Source organism: Penicillium soppii, assembly GCF_028829465.1.
Source record: "Penicillium soppii strain IBT 18220 chromosome Unknown utg000006l, whole genome shotgun sequence".
Taxonomy (NCBI): domain Eukaryota; kingdom Fungi; phylum Ascomycota; class Eurotiomycetes; order Eurotiales; family Aspergillaceae; genus Penicillium; species Penicillium soppii.
The window spans coordinates 3,810,303-3,824,009 of record NW_026643236.1 but is presented as its reverse complement, the minus strand read 5'-3'; the positions used below and the strand labels follow the sequence as shown (position 1 = coordinate 3,824,009).

General features: G+C 48.5%; 4 protein-coding genes across 4 annotated transcripts; 3 read left to right on the top strand and 1 right to left on the bottom strand.

Moving 5' to 3' along the window:
* Positions 1-749: 749 nt before the first annotated feature.
* N7529_008826 (cleavage polyadenylation factor subunit CFT2) lies at positions 750-3,759 on the top strand (the record flags this gene model as incomplete). The annotated part of the gene is made up of 2 exons (XM_057244353.1): positions 750-898; positions 963-3,759. The coding sequence occupies 2 exons, from the start codon at positions 750-752 to the stop codon at positions 3,757-3,759; spliced, it is 2,946 nt and encodes a 981-aa protein (XP_057095891.1).
* Positions 3,760-4,083: 324 nt separating this feature from the next.
* Positions 4,084-6,055, bottom strand: N7529_008825 (uncharacterized protein; the record flags this gene model as incomplete). Its single annotated transcript, XM_057244352.1, has 8 exons — positions 4,084-4,180; positions 4,248-4,319; positions 4,381-4,710; positions 4,758-5,072; positions 5,130-5,307; positions 5,359-5,474; positions 5,529-5,929; positions 5,999-6,055. The coding sequence occupies 8 exons, from the start codon at positions 6,053-6,055 to the stop codon at positions 4,084-4,086; spliced, it is 1,566 nt and encodes a 521-aa protein (XP_057095890.1).
* Positions 6,056-7,087: 1,032 nt separating this feature from the next.
* N7529_008824 (Sec23/Sec24 family protein) lies at positions 7,088-10,333 on the top strand (the record flags this gene model as incomplete). The annotated part of the gene is made up of 5 exons (XM_057244351.1): positions 7,088-8,419; positions 8,474-8,571; positions 8,625-8,965; positions 9,018-9,455; positions 9,510-10,333. 5 exons carry the CDS (start codon positions 7,088-7,090, stop codon positions 10,331-10,333), a joined length of 3,033 nt encoding a protein of 1,010 aa, XP_057095889.1.
* Positions 10,334-12,746: 2,413 nt separating this feature from the next.
* Positions 12,747-13,289, top strand: N7529_008823 (putative extracellular thaumatin domain protein; the record flags this gene model as incomplete). The annotated part of the gene is made up of 1 exon (XM_057244350.1): positions 12,747-13,289. The coding sequence occupies one exon, from the start codon at positions 12,747-12,749 to the stop codon at positions 13,287-13,289; it is 543 nt and encodes a 180-aa protein (XP_057095888.1).
* Positions 13,290-13,707: the final 418 nt, after the last annotated feature.

Here is a 13,707-nt window from a genome sequence, read left to right as displayed (position 1 = left end):
CGCCAAAAGTTAATTGAGCTGTCAGCTCGCTGGGTGGAGTTGGGACTGGAGGGATTAATTTCCAGAAAAAGGTGAACTTGGCTATACTCATCAATGTAGATGCATGATCCTCACTGAGCGCTCACGAGTCTCCACCATCTGCACAGAAAGCTGCTCGGCCTCCCTCCACCAGCCCTCAAGCCCGTATGAAAATTCCAACATGTTTGTGCTATTAAGGGCTGTTCATGCTATTTATCTGATAGATCCCTCTTTAACGCTGGTCTGTCATCTATACTTTTTGTAGGTTTTGTGCAGATTCTGAACATTGATGGATGTTCGCGTATGCGATGCTGATCGACTCTACTAGCGCCAGATAATAGAAGTGAATATTACATTATTATCTTAGTGTTCGACAGATTCAAGACACATAATCTTACATTTCTGGAATTTCTCATTGGTTACCGATCATTAAAGTGTACAGTAGCTTATATTGTTCGACTAGTACGGAGTATAGCAACCAAAAATGGCAATCTGCGTACCTATCACTTCACCGCCTTCGAAGGTCTAATACAAACCAGACAAACATCCCCGGGGCAGCTCACCCGCTGGTGGGCCTTTGTTCGCGACATTCAACTCCCGTACATGCTGGGACGAGGATGGATACCCAAGTCAAACTCACCTGAATCGATCTTGGCTATCTTGGCTGACCCGTCACGTCGCTGGTCCAAGCCAATCTCGGCTGCTAGATTTCCAGTTGAGCGCCAGTCAAAATGTTCACGTTCACTCCTCTCCTTGGCGCCCAATCGTCATCATCGAGGGCGTCGCAGTCTATTCTGGAGCTCGATGGGGGCATCAAGATCCTGGTGGATGTGGGTTGGGATGACACGTTCGATACCCTTGACTTAGCAGAACTTGAAAAGTGAGCATGCGCCGACTCAACGCGTTTCCGTGTTTGAATAAAGACGAACTGACAAGATTGACAGGCATATCCCTACACTATCTCTCATTCTCTTGACACATGCGACACCTGCCCATATCGGTGCGCTCGTCCACTGCTGCCGAACATTCCCTCTTTTTACTCAAATTCCAATCTACGCAACGAGTCCGGTCATCGCATTCGGTCGTACACTTTTGCAAGATCTTTATGCCTCCGCCCCGCTTGCCGCCACGTTTTTACCAAAGACTTCAGTATCAGAGCCAGCGGCTTCGGTGTCTAATACAGATGCAGACGCTGCTGATGCTGGCAGTGCAGGCCGAATTCTTCTACCATCACCTACTGCAGAAGAGATTTCTCGATACTTTTCTCTCATTCAACCTCTCAAATACTCCCAACCACACCAGCCGCTCCCTTCGCCTTTCTCGCCCCCGTTGAACGGGCTTACCCTCACAGCTTACAATGCCGGTCATACTGTTGGCGGAACAATATGGCACATCCAGCATGGACTGGAGTCTATTGTGTATGCAGTGGATTGGAACCAGGCGCGCGAGAGCGTCGTCGCAGGCGCCGCTTGGTTTGGCGGCTCTGGAGCCAGTGGTGCAGAAGTCATTGAGCAGCTACGAAAACCGACAGCTTTGATTTGCAGTACCAAGGGAGGCGATAAACTGGCACTTTCAGGTGGTAGAAAAAAGCGAGACGATCTTCTGCTCGATATGATTCGGAGTAGCCTTGCGAAAGGCGGTACTGTTTTAATCCCGACAGATACAAGTGCTCGAGTCTTGGAACTGGCATATTCGCTGGAACATTCTTGGCGCGACGCTGCAATTGGCGAGAAAGAAGATGTTCTTCAAGGGGCTGGACTATATTTGGCTGGTAAAAAAGTCACCAACACCATCAGATTGGCCCGAAGCATGTTGGAGTGGATGGACGAAAACATCGTGCGTGAGTTTGAAGCTGCTGAAAGCACAGATGTCACCAGCGGGAAAACCCCTGCCAATAAGGGTGCAGGACCATTTACCTTCAAGCATCTAAAGATCATTGAGCGCAAGAAACACCTCCAAAAGCTTCTGGCAGACCCGGGACCGAAAGTCATTCTTGCATCTGATACATCAATGGACTGGGGCTTCTCAAAGGAGGCTCTTCAACAAGTGGCCGAAGGACCTAACAATCTTTTGTTGCTCACAGAATCTTTCCGCAAAGATATACAACCCAAAAGGCAAACCATTGGAAGCATGATCTGGCAATGGTATGACGAGCGAAGAGACGGCGTAGCCCTCGAGAAGGGCTCGGATGGCGAACACATCGAACAAGTTCACAGTGGTGGACGAGAGTTGACTTGGAAAAATGTTCAGCGAGCCCCTCTTGATGCTGGGGAGCAGTTGCTTTATCAACAGTACCTCGCAACTAAACGTCAGCTTCAAGACACATCCCAAACACTGGGCCAAGAAACCCTGGACACTGCCGTCGATGCTCTTGACGACGGTTCAAGCTCTACCTCTTCCGAGGACTCAGATCCCGAACAGCAGGGCCGGGCGTTGAACTTCTCAGCCTCACTTGCCCACGCCACTCGCAGCAAGCTTGCTGTAAGTGATGAAGATTTGGGTATCAACATTTTGCTTCGGCGAAAGAACGTTTATGACTACGACGTACGGGGCAAGAAGGGCCGCGAGCGCATGTTCCCTTATGTGGCACCGAGAAAGAAAGGCGACGAGTATGGAGAATTTATTCGCCCAGAGGAATATCTCCGAGCGGAAGAACGCGAAGAGATTGATATGCAACAGCGGCGTACCGATGCCGAGACCAAGTTAGGCCAAAAGCGAAGATGGGATGATACTGCTAGCCCCAATGGACACAAGGCACTCGACGTCGCAGGACGAAAGCGACCTCAAATACACCAAAATGTTGACGACGACGACCTCAGCCTTGCCTCCGATAATGAAGGTGCTATCGACCAAGATGATGTCGAGGATGAAGCGGACATCCAGTCCTTTGAAGGACCTGCCAGGGCATTCTATGACAACCAGACCGTCACTATCAACGCCAGAATTGCCTTTGTCGATTTCATGGGATTGCACGACAAGCGCAGTTTGGAGATGTTGATCCCGCTTATCCAACCCCAGAAACTAATTTTGGTTGGTGGAATGGAAGAAGAGACCTCCGCATTGGCAGCTGAATGCCAAAAGCTATTATCGGCCAAGCCCGGTGCGTCAGGCCCTGCATTGAACTCGGCCGCCATCATCTTTACCCCAGCCAATGGCCAAGTCATCGATGCTAGTGTCGACACAAACGCCTGGATGGTTAAACTTAGCAACACCCTTGTCCGACGCCTCAACTGGCAGCACGTCCGCAGCCTTGGTGTTGTTGCTCTAACGGCGCAATTGCGAGGACCAGAGCCTGTCACCGCCGAAATCGGGGACAACGAACTTGCCGGCAAGAAGATGAAGCAACTAAAAAACGAAGCAGCCTCATCCGCTCTCCCTCCCACGTTCGAACAGGGAGACAACAAAGCATCCGAGAAGCTAGAGGTATATCCTTTGCTCGACACTCTCCCAGCCAGCATGGCTGCGGGAACCAGATCCATGGCTCGCCCTCTTCATGTCGGCGATTTGCGATTGGCCGACCTTCGCAAGCTCATGCAATCTGCTGGTCACATCGCAGAGTTCCGAGGTGAGGGTACCTTGTTAATCGACAAGTCTGTTGCTGTGCGCAAATCGGGGACAGGCAAGATTGAGATTGAAGCAACGGCTCAGTCTTCGATGGGTCAGTCAGGTCGTGGAACGGGGAGCTTCCTCGCGGTCAAGAGGAAAATCTATGAGGGGCTGGCCGTCGTTGCAGGCAGCTGAGCCTAATCATATGACATGTATTTCTATTTCTGGTGTATAACTATGAGTTACAAAGCACTCCTAGCCACTCCTCAAATCAAATAGGCAAAGACCTGCAAACTTCCTCGTGTTCAACATATCTTCGTACTAAGCTCGTATAACTTTTAAGCATGATTCACTTTGTATTGATGTACGTAGATAGCACACTTGTGATCCCAACGAATATCATCTATAGAACTCTATATAGACAAGACTATGAGTAGAACTTAAGTACATCTAAAAAAGCAATCGAAAACTAGACCGCCAGATGCTATCATGGTGCAGTGAGCGGCCCCTTTCTTTACCCTAAGCGGCAATGTCATCTGACTCTTCTGTGTCGTTATCACTATCCTCGGTGGGGATCTCTCGAATGATATCGTTCGTTTGGGGACCAGTATATTTTCTGCAGGAGACCAAAATCGGAGTCAATTTCTTCATGATCAACAGATCAGATCTCGAGATTCACTTACCCTCGAGCTGCAACCCACCACCACACCATAGCAAATGCAGCAATGAAACCACCAACACAGATAGCGTAATTCCTGTGGATTTACGTCAGTTTGCCTCGTACTTGAAAACTGTTCAATCTCCAATATATCTTACATGTTCGCCGGTGTCACAGGAAGTTGTGGCGGGAAGAACAGAACAGTACTGATGAAAATAACCCAAATGATAGCGATATAGTTGATACAAGTGCCCCATTTACCGAGCGTGAAAGGACCCTCGATGAACTTAACTTTGGACTTGTAAAGCTGATGCGCGAGAATAACGGACACATAGGATATGTCCAGTGCCGGGGCAGTGATGTTGAATATAGCGGTAGCGGTTTGCGTGGAGCCAATTGCAATACAGTTTAAGCAAATACTAAAGATGACAACGAACCACACAGCATTAACAGGAGTGTGGGTCCGAGAATTGATCTTTGACAGGAACCTGTACTTTAGGTAAGCTTTTGAGTCTTTATGTGGAGAGCATCTTACTTTGAAAATGGAAGTGCATCGTCACGCGCAAAGGCATAGGCCATTCTTGTATCTGCCAGCATGGCTGAGCATCCCGTGAAAAATTGAACTAGAATGGCAAATGCCCACATGATTGTGCCGCCTCGCTTTCCACCAGCATTGATGAAAATCTGGGCAGCGGGAAGACCGGTGGGAGAGTTGAGAATCCCCTCAAAATCGGTCAAGCAGAAGCACATGGAGACTGTAAGAAGCCATCCGAACACTCCAGATACCAGGACGGCTGTTTGGATAGCAATTGGCCCCTGCACGGCAGCATCATGGGTCTCTTCGGACATGCTATGGGATAGGGTGATGTGGTTAGAATAGACTCAAGGTGAAATTAGCTTCACATACTGTGTTGTCCCGTCATAATCAGTCATTGTCCAAGCAACCGACAAGAAACCTAGGAAAAACGAGAAGGCCTTTGAACCCCACCCCGACCCATCGGTAAAGTGACCAAAGACCCAAGCAGCTGGCTGCAGGTTGGGTGTAAGTGCAATCAATGAAATGCAGATGCAAATAGTTGCCACAACTATGAGGTTGTCAGCGCAAGCTCAACGTTTCAAAGCTTCCTGGTCTTTACTATTGATGGGAGCGAACCAAATAATGATTCGATGCAGAGATTTTGTAGTCAGAGAGGAAATAACCCCAAGAACACACAGGATCGCAATTGACACCAGTACGGTCTCCAGCGCCGTCCTTGAAATGATATCAGCGTGTGCATTTCACAACTAGAGCCTCTGATTTTCTTACGGCGCATATTTATATTTTCCATCAATAAAATCCGAGTTCATACTGACACATGCCAGCAGCATCTGACTGACCGTATACGCCACACTAGATACTCCTGCTGTCTGGCCGAGGAGGTTGCACCAGCCTTGTATCCAGGAGAAAACAGGAACCTGATCGGGAGGCACAACGTGCTTGGTAACAAAGTACATCCCTCCCGCTGTGGGATACGCTGATACCAGCTCTGCCACCGAGCTGCCTATACACATGGCCATGCAAGACCCAATCAGCCAGCACCATACCGCTGTCGCGGGGCCGCCAGCTGCCAGTGGTGCACCGAACGTTGCCGGCACGGAGCCAAGAACTCCCAGGATAGAGATTGCATACGAAATAGTTGACCATTTGGAAAGCTCCCGTCGCATTTCCTAGTCCGAGCAAATCGTAGTCAGATCTAGCCCCACTAAGATCGTCACCAAGACCTTGGGTGGGAATACCTGTTTATACCCAATTCGAGCCAACAAAAGCTCATCGTCATCATGAATAGTCGCCATTGATGTAGGAGAAAGCTGTGTACTTTTGGTTTCCTTTTTTTTGGGGTTGTGAACTCGATCTGGCGGCTTTACAGTCAGGTCCATGATAAAAGGAGGTATGTGGAGGCTGGTATATGCAAGGAGCTTTCTGGGCCAACAAAAGATAAGGGAAGAGAGAAAAAGAAGGGGAAAAGAATATATCCAACTCAACTTACACAGATCTACTTTACTTGTGTTATATCTATATTGTATTGGGCTTGAGGAACCGATCGAGGGGCAAAGGATCGCGAGCCCGCAATGTCGGGAAAGAGACGGTGAGATGAACACGCCTCAACAAAGATAAAAACAAGCCCGAAGACCTTGTCCCGGAACTAGAATCAGAATCTGGCGTGATTATTGGAGAATATGATAAGCGCAAAACCAGTCAGTCCCAAGGTTGATTTGCACCCATTGCCGATTAGGTTGGTGGCATGAACAAATAATTATGTAGGCAGGATGTTGATGCGAGGACGTAAAGAAGTTCAAGAAATAGACTAGTTTAGTAGAATGACATGTGTAAAAGCCACAGGGGACGAGAAGATATTATTCGGGACTTCACAGCAACTCGTTCCGAGTGGAATGGTAGCTGCGTCCGAATCGCTAGTCTTAAGAGCACAGATGATTTTTGCGCAAACGGACTTGAGACTTGATATTATGAAGAAAGAACAGGTGGAGAGATTGTATTGAAACTGAAGATTTTACAAACATTCAATGATATAGAACCGATTATTTACATACATATATATGTATGTACGTTGTACCTTGTAGGGCATACAACGTAGTTAGTGGAAAGTACACGGAGACACGTGGAGAACGGAAACACGTAAATCCGAGTCAGTTTAGGTGGTCAATCCGGTATATCGTCAACATGCGACTTACTCAATTATAACTTTCGTTGTTCTAATTTTCTACGTGATGATTCGTTGCTGAAATTGTACTTTGTTGCTCCTGTCACATTTTTTCGCTCTGACGTGAAAAACCTCCTTAACCCACAACCCCGCGGCATGATCCACCATGGCCAACCCTTCTATGTATAACACAATGGGCCAGGCATCTGGCGAAGACCCGTCGAATCCACAGTACATGGCTCAACAGCCGTCACCTCAACAATATGCAGCTGGTTATCCTCCTGGTGCCGCACCTCCACAACCAGGAGCCCCTTACGCCAACCCAGCTCCAAATCAATGGGCCGCTTACGGCTCACCACAACAGCCCGGATTGGCGAGCCCTGGCGTCGCATACAATGCCCCCCAGCAAGCACCAATTGGTGGAGCGGGGGATCCAGGAATAGCAGGCATAGCGTCTCAGATGAGTGGTTTGGGAATTGCAGCAGATGCGGGGGCCAGGACACACCGGAAGAAGCATCGCCATGCTCACCATGATATCGGAGGTGCTGCTGCACTCCCCGCCCAAGGGTTCAACAATGGAATGGATCAAGGAGGCTTGCAACAGCAACCATCGCAATTCTTGAACACGGGACTAAACCAAAATGCTGATCGGCCAGTTTCCCCAGCGGTGGGGTTGGTCTCTGGGCAGTCTGCTGCCCCCGACATACCTGGCATGCAGAGTGGTGCTGGTGCTGTTCCTACCTCAGGCCGAATTGACCCAGAACAAATCCCCAGTATCCCACAATCGCGCGACCTGCCTGCTCAGTACTACTTCAATCATGTCTACCCGACTATGGACCGACACCTACCCCCGCCAGCCGCGATCCCGTTCGTGGCCCACGACCAAGGCAACTCCTCCCCCAAATACGCCCGTTTGACCCTCAACAACATTCCCTCCGCCTCCGACTTCCTAGCCTCCACCGGTTTACCATTGGGGATGGTCCTGCAACCGCTCGCACCCTTGGACCCTGGCGAACAGCCGATCCCCGTGCTGGACTTTGGGGATGTTGGGCCCCCTCGATGCCGAAGATGTCGGACGTATATCAACCCGTTCATGTCCTTCCGAAATGGTGGCAACAAGTTTGTCTGTAACATGTGCACATTCCCGAACGATACGCCTGCCGAATACTTTGCGCCCTTGGACCCATCTGGCGCGCGCGTGGATCGCATGCAGCGTCCAGAGTTGATGATGGGAACCGTTGAGTTTACGGTACCCAAGGAATACTGGAACAAGGAGCCGGTGGGCCTTCAGACTCTATTCTTGATCGATGTCAGCCGAGAGTCAGTTCATCGGGGTTTCCTAAAGGGTGTATGTGAAGGTATCAAAGAAGCGTTGTACGGCGATGGGACTGAACCGTCAGAGGGCTCCGAAGGCGATGAATCGTCGCGGAAACTGCCTGCTGGCGCGAAAATCGGTATTGTCACGTATGACAAGGAGGTGCACTTCTACAACCTGACCGTATGTCTCTTCTAGTTTTGGGGGTACTTGGTCGTTTGCTAAACTGAATTACAGGCTACCCTGGACCAGGCACAGATGATGGTCATGACTGATTTGGAAGAACCATTTGTGCCTTTGAGCGATGGCCTTTTCGTGGACCCGTATAAGTCAAAGTATGAAATGGCGTATCATCAATCTTCTGCGGGAAGCTAACCTACCATCTCAGGTCTGTGATCACTTCACTTCTCAGTCGGATACCCAAAATTTTCTCTTCCATCAAGAACCCCGAATCGGCTTTGCTGCCCATGTTGAATTCGGCACTATCCGCTCTTCAGGCCACAGGTGGCAAGATAGTCTGCGCACTGGCTAGCTTGCCTACCTATGGTCCAGGATCGTTGTCCATGCGAGAGGATCCCAAGCTGCATGGAACGGACGCTGAACGGAAACTGTTCGCAACGGAAAATCCAGCCTGGAAGAAGACGGCAAGCAAGCTCGCCGAAGCCGGAGTTGGTGTTGATATGTTCATGGCGGCCCCTGGTGGCGCTTATCTCGACGTGGCAACAATTGGTATGACTAACGCGTGAATCAGTTATTCTGCATCGACTAACTTGATCTACAGGACATGTCTCTAGTCTTACTGGAGGCGAGACTTTCTTTTACTCTAACTTCCACGCACCGCGTGATCTTCTCAAGCTGCGAGCCGAGCTAGCACATGCCGTCACTCGGGAGACGGGATATCAAACCTTAATGAAAGTCCGATGCTCCAATGGACTCCAGGTTTCTGCGTACCACGGCAACTTTGTCCAACACGCCCTTGGTGCCGATCTGGAGATTGCCGGCGTCGACGCTGACAAGGCGATCGGCGTGCTCTTCAGCTACGACGGCAAGCTCGATCCCAAACTGGATGCGCACTTCCAGGCCGCGTTGTTGTACACTTCTGCGGACGGCCAACGGCGCGTCCGATGTATCAATGTTGTTGCAGCAGTCAACGAAGGTGGCTTGGAGACAATGAAGTTTGTTGATCAAGATGCCGTGGTCTCGGTCATTGCCAAGGAGGGTAAGTAAAATTTACTAAAGATCGTTGAGTTGTGTATACTGATGTTCGTAACAGCCGCCTCCAAGACACTCGACAAGACCCTCAAGGATATTCGGGCAAACATCTCGGAGAAGACAGTCGACATCTTCAGTGGATATCGCAAGATTTTCTCTGGTTCTCAACCACCCGGCCAGCTGGTTCTGCCTCAGAATTTGAAGGAATTTTCGATGTACATGCTGAGCTTGGTTAAGTCAAGGGCATTCAAGGGTGGCAATGAATCATCAGACCGGCGTGTACACGACATGCGCATGATCCGGGCGATGGGCTGCACGGAGCTGTCATTGTATCTATACCCGCGAATCATTCCCGTCCACAATATGCAGCCGGAAGATGGATTTGCGAACCAACATGGCCAACTCCAAATCCCACCCACTCTGCGAGCCAGCTTCTCTCGTATCGAAGAAGGCGGTGTCTACTTGGTAGACAACGGGCAGGCGGTCCTCCTCTGGCTGCACTCCCAGGTCTCGCCCAACCTGCTGGAAGACCTCTTTGGACCGGGTCACGACACGCTCCAAAATCTCAGCCCGAACATCTCATCGCTACCCGTTCTAGATACACACCTGAACGCACAGGTTCGTAATTTGCTGCAATACCTCTCGACCGTGCGCGGATCCAAGTCCGTGACGATCCAACTGGCCCGTCAAGGCCTGGATGGGGCGGAATACGAGTTCGCCCGACTTCTGCTGGAGGACCGGAACAACGAGGCACAGAGCTACGTCGACTGGTTGGTGCACATTCACCGCCAAATTAATTTGGAACTGGCTGGTCATCGCAAAAAGGAAGAGTCCGGCGAGGGCACATTGGCTAGTCTGACGGCCATGCGTGCTCCGTATTGGTAAAAGCCGGGTCCGGTAGTTTCCATCAGACCCCTGTCAGGTACCGTTTTCTTCCTACCTGTTCCCCTTGGCAATCTAGACCGCAGGCTGCAAGTAAGACGCAAGGGCGGAACGCGGAGGCGGTTAATTGGAGGGGGGGGTTGAGGGGGAGGGGGCCCAGTCATACCCAGACCAGGAAGGTCCACAGGTGGTGACGCTGACTTCAGTGGCTTTGTTGGTGGTGTGGAGCATCATGGATATCATTGGCGAGAGAAAGCACAACGAGGCAAAAAGAAAGAAAACAATACGGTTAAAAAAAGAAGATAATTATGAGACATCGGAGAGTTCATTTCTTGTTCATACCATAGTTTTTCTTATCATCATTGAATGTTCCTTGTGTCACAATCTTGATCTCTATATTGTAACCCACATGGTTATGTCTTCATACATTGTCCCCATGGCATACTGCAATAACTAGCTAATATCCACATGTATCCACTGAGGTACCAAACGGGGCCAAGTGGCGGTATGTATGGGGGTTCTGGAAGCTCAATACATACAACGCGTATATGTAGCCCACAAAGGTTTTATTCAAAAAATAAAGAGTTTCGGTGAGCTACAAAGTATGCAATATTCTAATAGTCCCACATCCCAATTAAGGTGGTTTTAGTCGACCTGCATCGGAAATAGCTAAAATCTATAGATACTTGACTTGATTACAAACGTAGAATGTTTACAAAGTTGCAGGATTCACCGTGATAATATGAAGTGCAAATTGCAATCAATATATAAATCAATATATAGAAATATAATCAATTAAATAGATTTGTTAAGTCATATTGTACGCTGTAACACATGAAATTTTCAGAGAAAACCCAGACTCGATCGCCAGGTACCAGGGTCCAGGTCAACGTCAGAGGCGGTGGGGAATGGCCACCATACTAATCCGTATATGGGTTATTGGCTCAGGGTCTTTTTGTTTTGTTTTAATTTATTTCTATTTAGTTTTTATTTTTTACTTGAATTTCTTCGTCTGAGGTGTCAGTGGAGATTCAATCCTTGATCACCTACTTGGTTTGGATTAGGGTTGATGAGATATCGTGAAATCTCGAGAAATATCAGAAAAACGACCCGTCAAATTTGTAATTGGAGCAATAATAATCATAGTGTAGACATCTCACTGGCTAATAACTCTCGCCATCTATACCTTTGCAATATTGTGCAATATCCAGTTGTCTGCTTGGTAATGTTTCTATCATCATCATGATGTTGATCTCATAGATTAATTATTCGATACTATTATCTAGAATATATTGGCATTGCCCCAAAACCTTCTAGACTGGTCAATTCTAGACCTTGGGGTCACTTCTATTCTATTGTGATTAGTTCCCCAATGTAACATGAGGAACACAATGGAAGAGTTCCATGTGGTGGCTAACACCTCATCCATAAAACGAGGCAATAAAGCTAGAATGGTTCCTGGCAAATATGTGTAAAGAATGTCTGTGCAGCCATGTTGCCGAGCTTCTTTGCCATGTTCGTTGCCATTGGCGTTCCCTGGTCAATTCATTTTTTTTTGGGTTTAAATAAAATTCTTCAATATGGTTGGGAGAACCGCGGAAGCAGCCGGCTGCAATGACGTGGGGTTCAGGCGAGGATGTGGGAGTTCTGGTTCTTGCTATTGCCACATTGTACAATATTGTAGGCTATGGCTCTCGGGCAAGAGTGGGGCAATTTGTGGTGGCATTTCATATAGACACGCAGTTGTCACTATATAGGCACGCCTTGACGTGCCCTACAAAGTATAACATGTCCCTTTGCAGGTAGGAGATAGCGGTGATGCCCTAATATAATAATTCATAGTTAGTACAGTAATGCGCAGTTGACCAGTCGAATCGATATTTCAGAAATGTCTAATTATTATCTCACATGTCTTTAGACATGGTAGCATTTATAGCATTATAGACTCTACCGAGGCGTCAATTGCATCTTTCTTGAACATGCCGGTCTGGGCTTTTGTTCGAATGAAACAGCGAAAGGGTCTCCCCCACTCATCTTTGGTTCCATAGTTTAGCCCTTATTCTTTTTCTTTTGTTCTTTTTTTCTTTTATTCTTTTTTTTTTGCCTTTCGCCTTTCGCCAAGGACCCATTTATGTCCCTGACCCGATCCATGGATCGAAGTATGGGTGGCTTTGCTCTCTTTCAGTTACCGGTCTGGGGGATCTATACTGTCGTGTGAAATCTATATAAACCTCCCTTTCCCTCGTGGTCTTTCTTTTTCCCAAATACAGTCACTTCAAAGTACAATAGTACATTCTTTCTTTATCATATTCTCTCTCTTCAATATCGAGATCGATTCTCGTTGCATTCATTACGTCTGTCGACCAGACCATACAAAGACCAACTACAACACCAGTCTCTACATCCTACCTTCAAAATGATGTTCACCAAGACTCTCGGCCTTGCTGCCCTTTTCTCTGCTGTTGCCTCCGCCCTGCCCCAGGACATGATGGTCCGCCGTGAGGGTATGGTCCGCCGTGACGGCGGTGGTGTCAAGATCACCAACAACCTCGCACAGGACGTCTACGCTTGGTCCGTTGCTGGCGATGTCGGCCCCATGCAAACCATCCCGAGCGGTGGTGGTGTCTACTCCGAATCTTGGCGCACCAACCCCAACGGCGGTGGTGTCTCCATCAAGCTGTCTCTTGACCCCGAGCAGCACGATATCCTCCAGTTCGAGTACACCGAGTCTGGTGACACCATCTTCTGGGATCTTTCTTGCATCAACATGGAGTCTGGCAACCAGTTCACAGACAAGGGCTTCTCTGTCCAGCCTTCTGATGAGTCCTCCACTTGCCCCAAGGCCATTTGCGCGGCTGGTGACACGGCTTGCTCTGCGGCCTATCTCCAGCCCACTGATGACCATGCCACTCACGGCTGCCCCATCAACACTGCTCTTGATCTGAGCATTGGCGCTTAGATTGATTGTATCGGTCTTTTATCTTTTTCCTGCCGGTTGAACCGCGCATCCTATCTTTGACTTGCTTTTTGCACCATTGAAACTCGTCACATCTAGCCCTAGTCGGCTGGTGACTTTTCTTTCTTTCACGTATCACCCCAGAGGTGATGCCTTTCGGATATATGATTGATGATTTTTTGTTATGCCAACATGTTCGGTTGAATCGACATGTCGTTTCCCCATCTATAGTGGGTTGATTCCCGCTGGGGCAGAATGTCTCATCAACGAGCTATGATTTACGCTATTTCTTTTGAGAATACCCCCACACTCGGATTATGGAAAATGGGAGTTAAAATGTGTTGGGGTTGAGGAATAGACTTGTGAATAGATGAATGATCATCAAATCTATAGAACTTTCATGAAATATTACGATCTACTT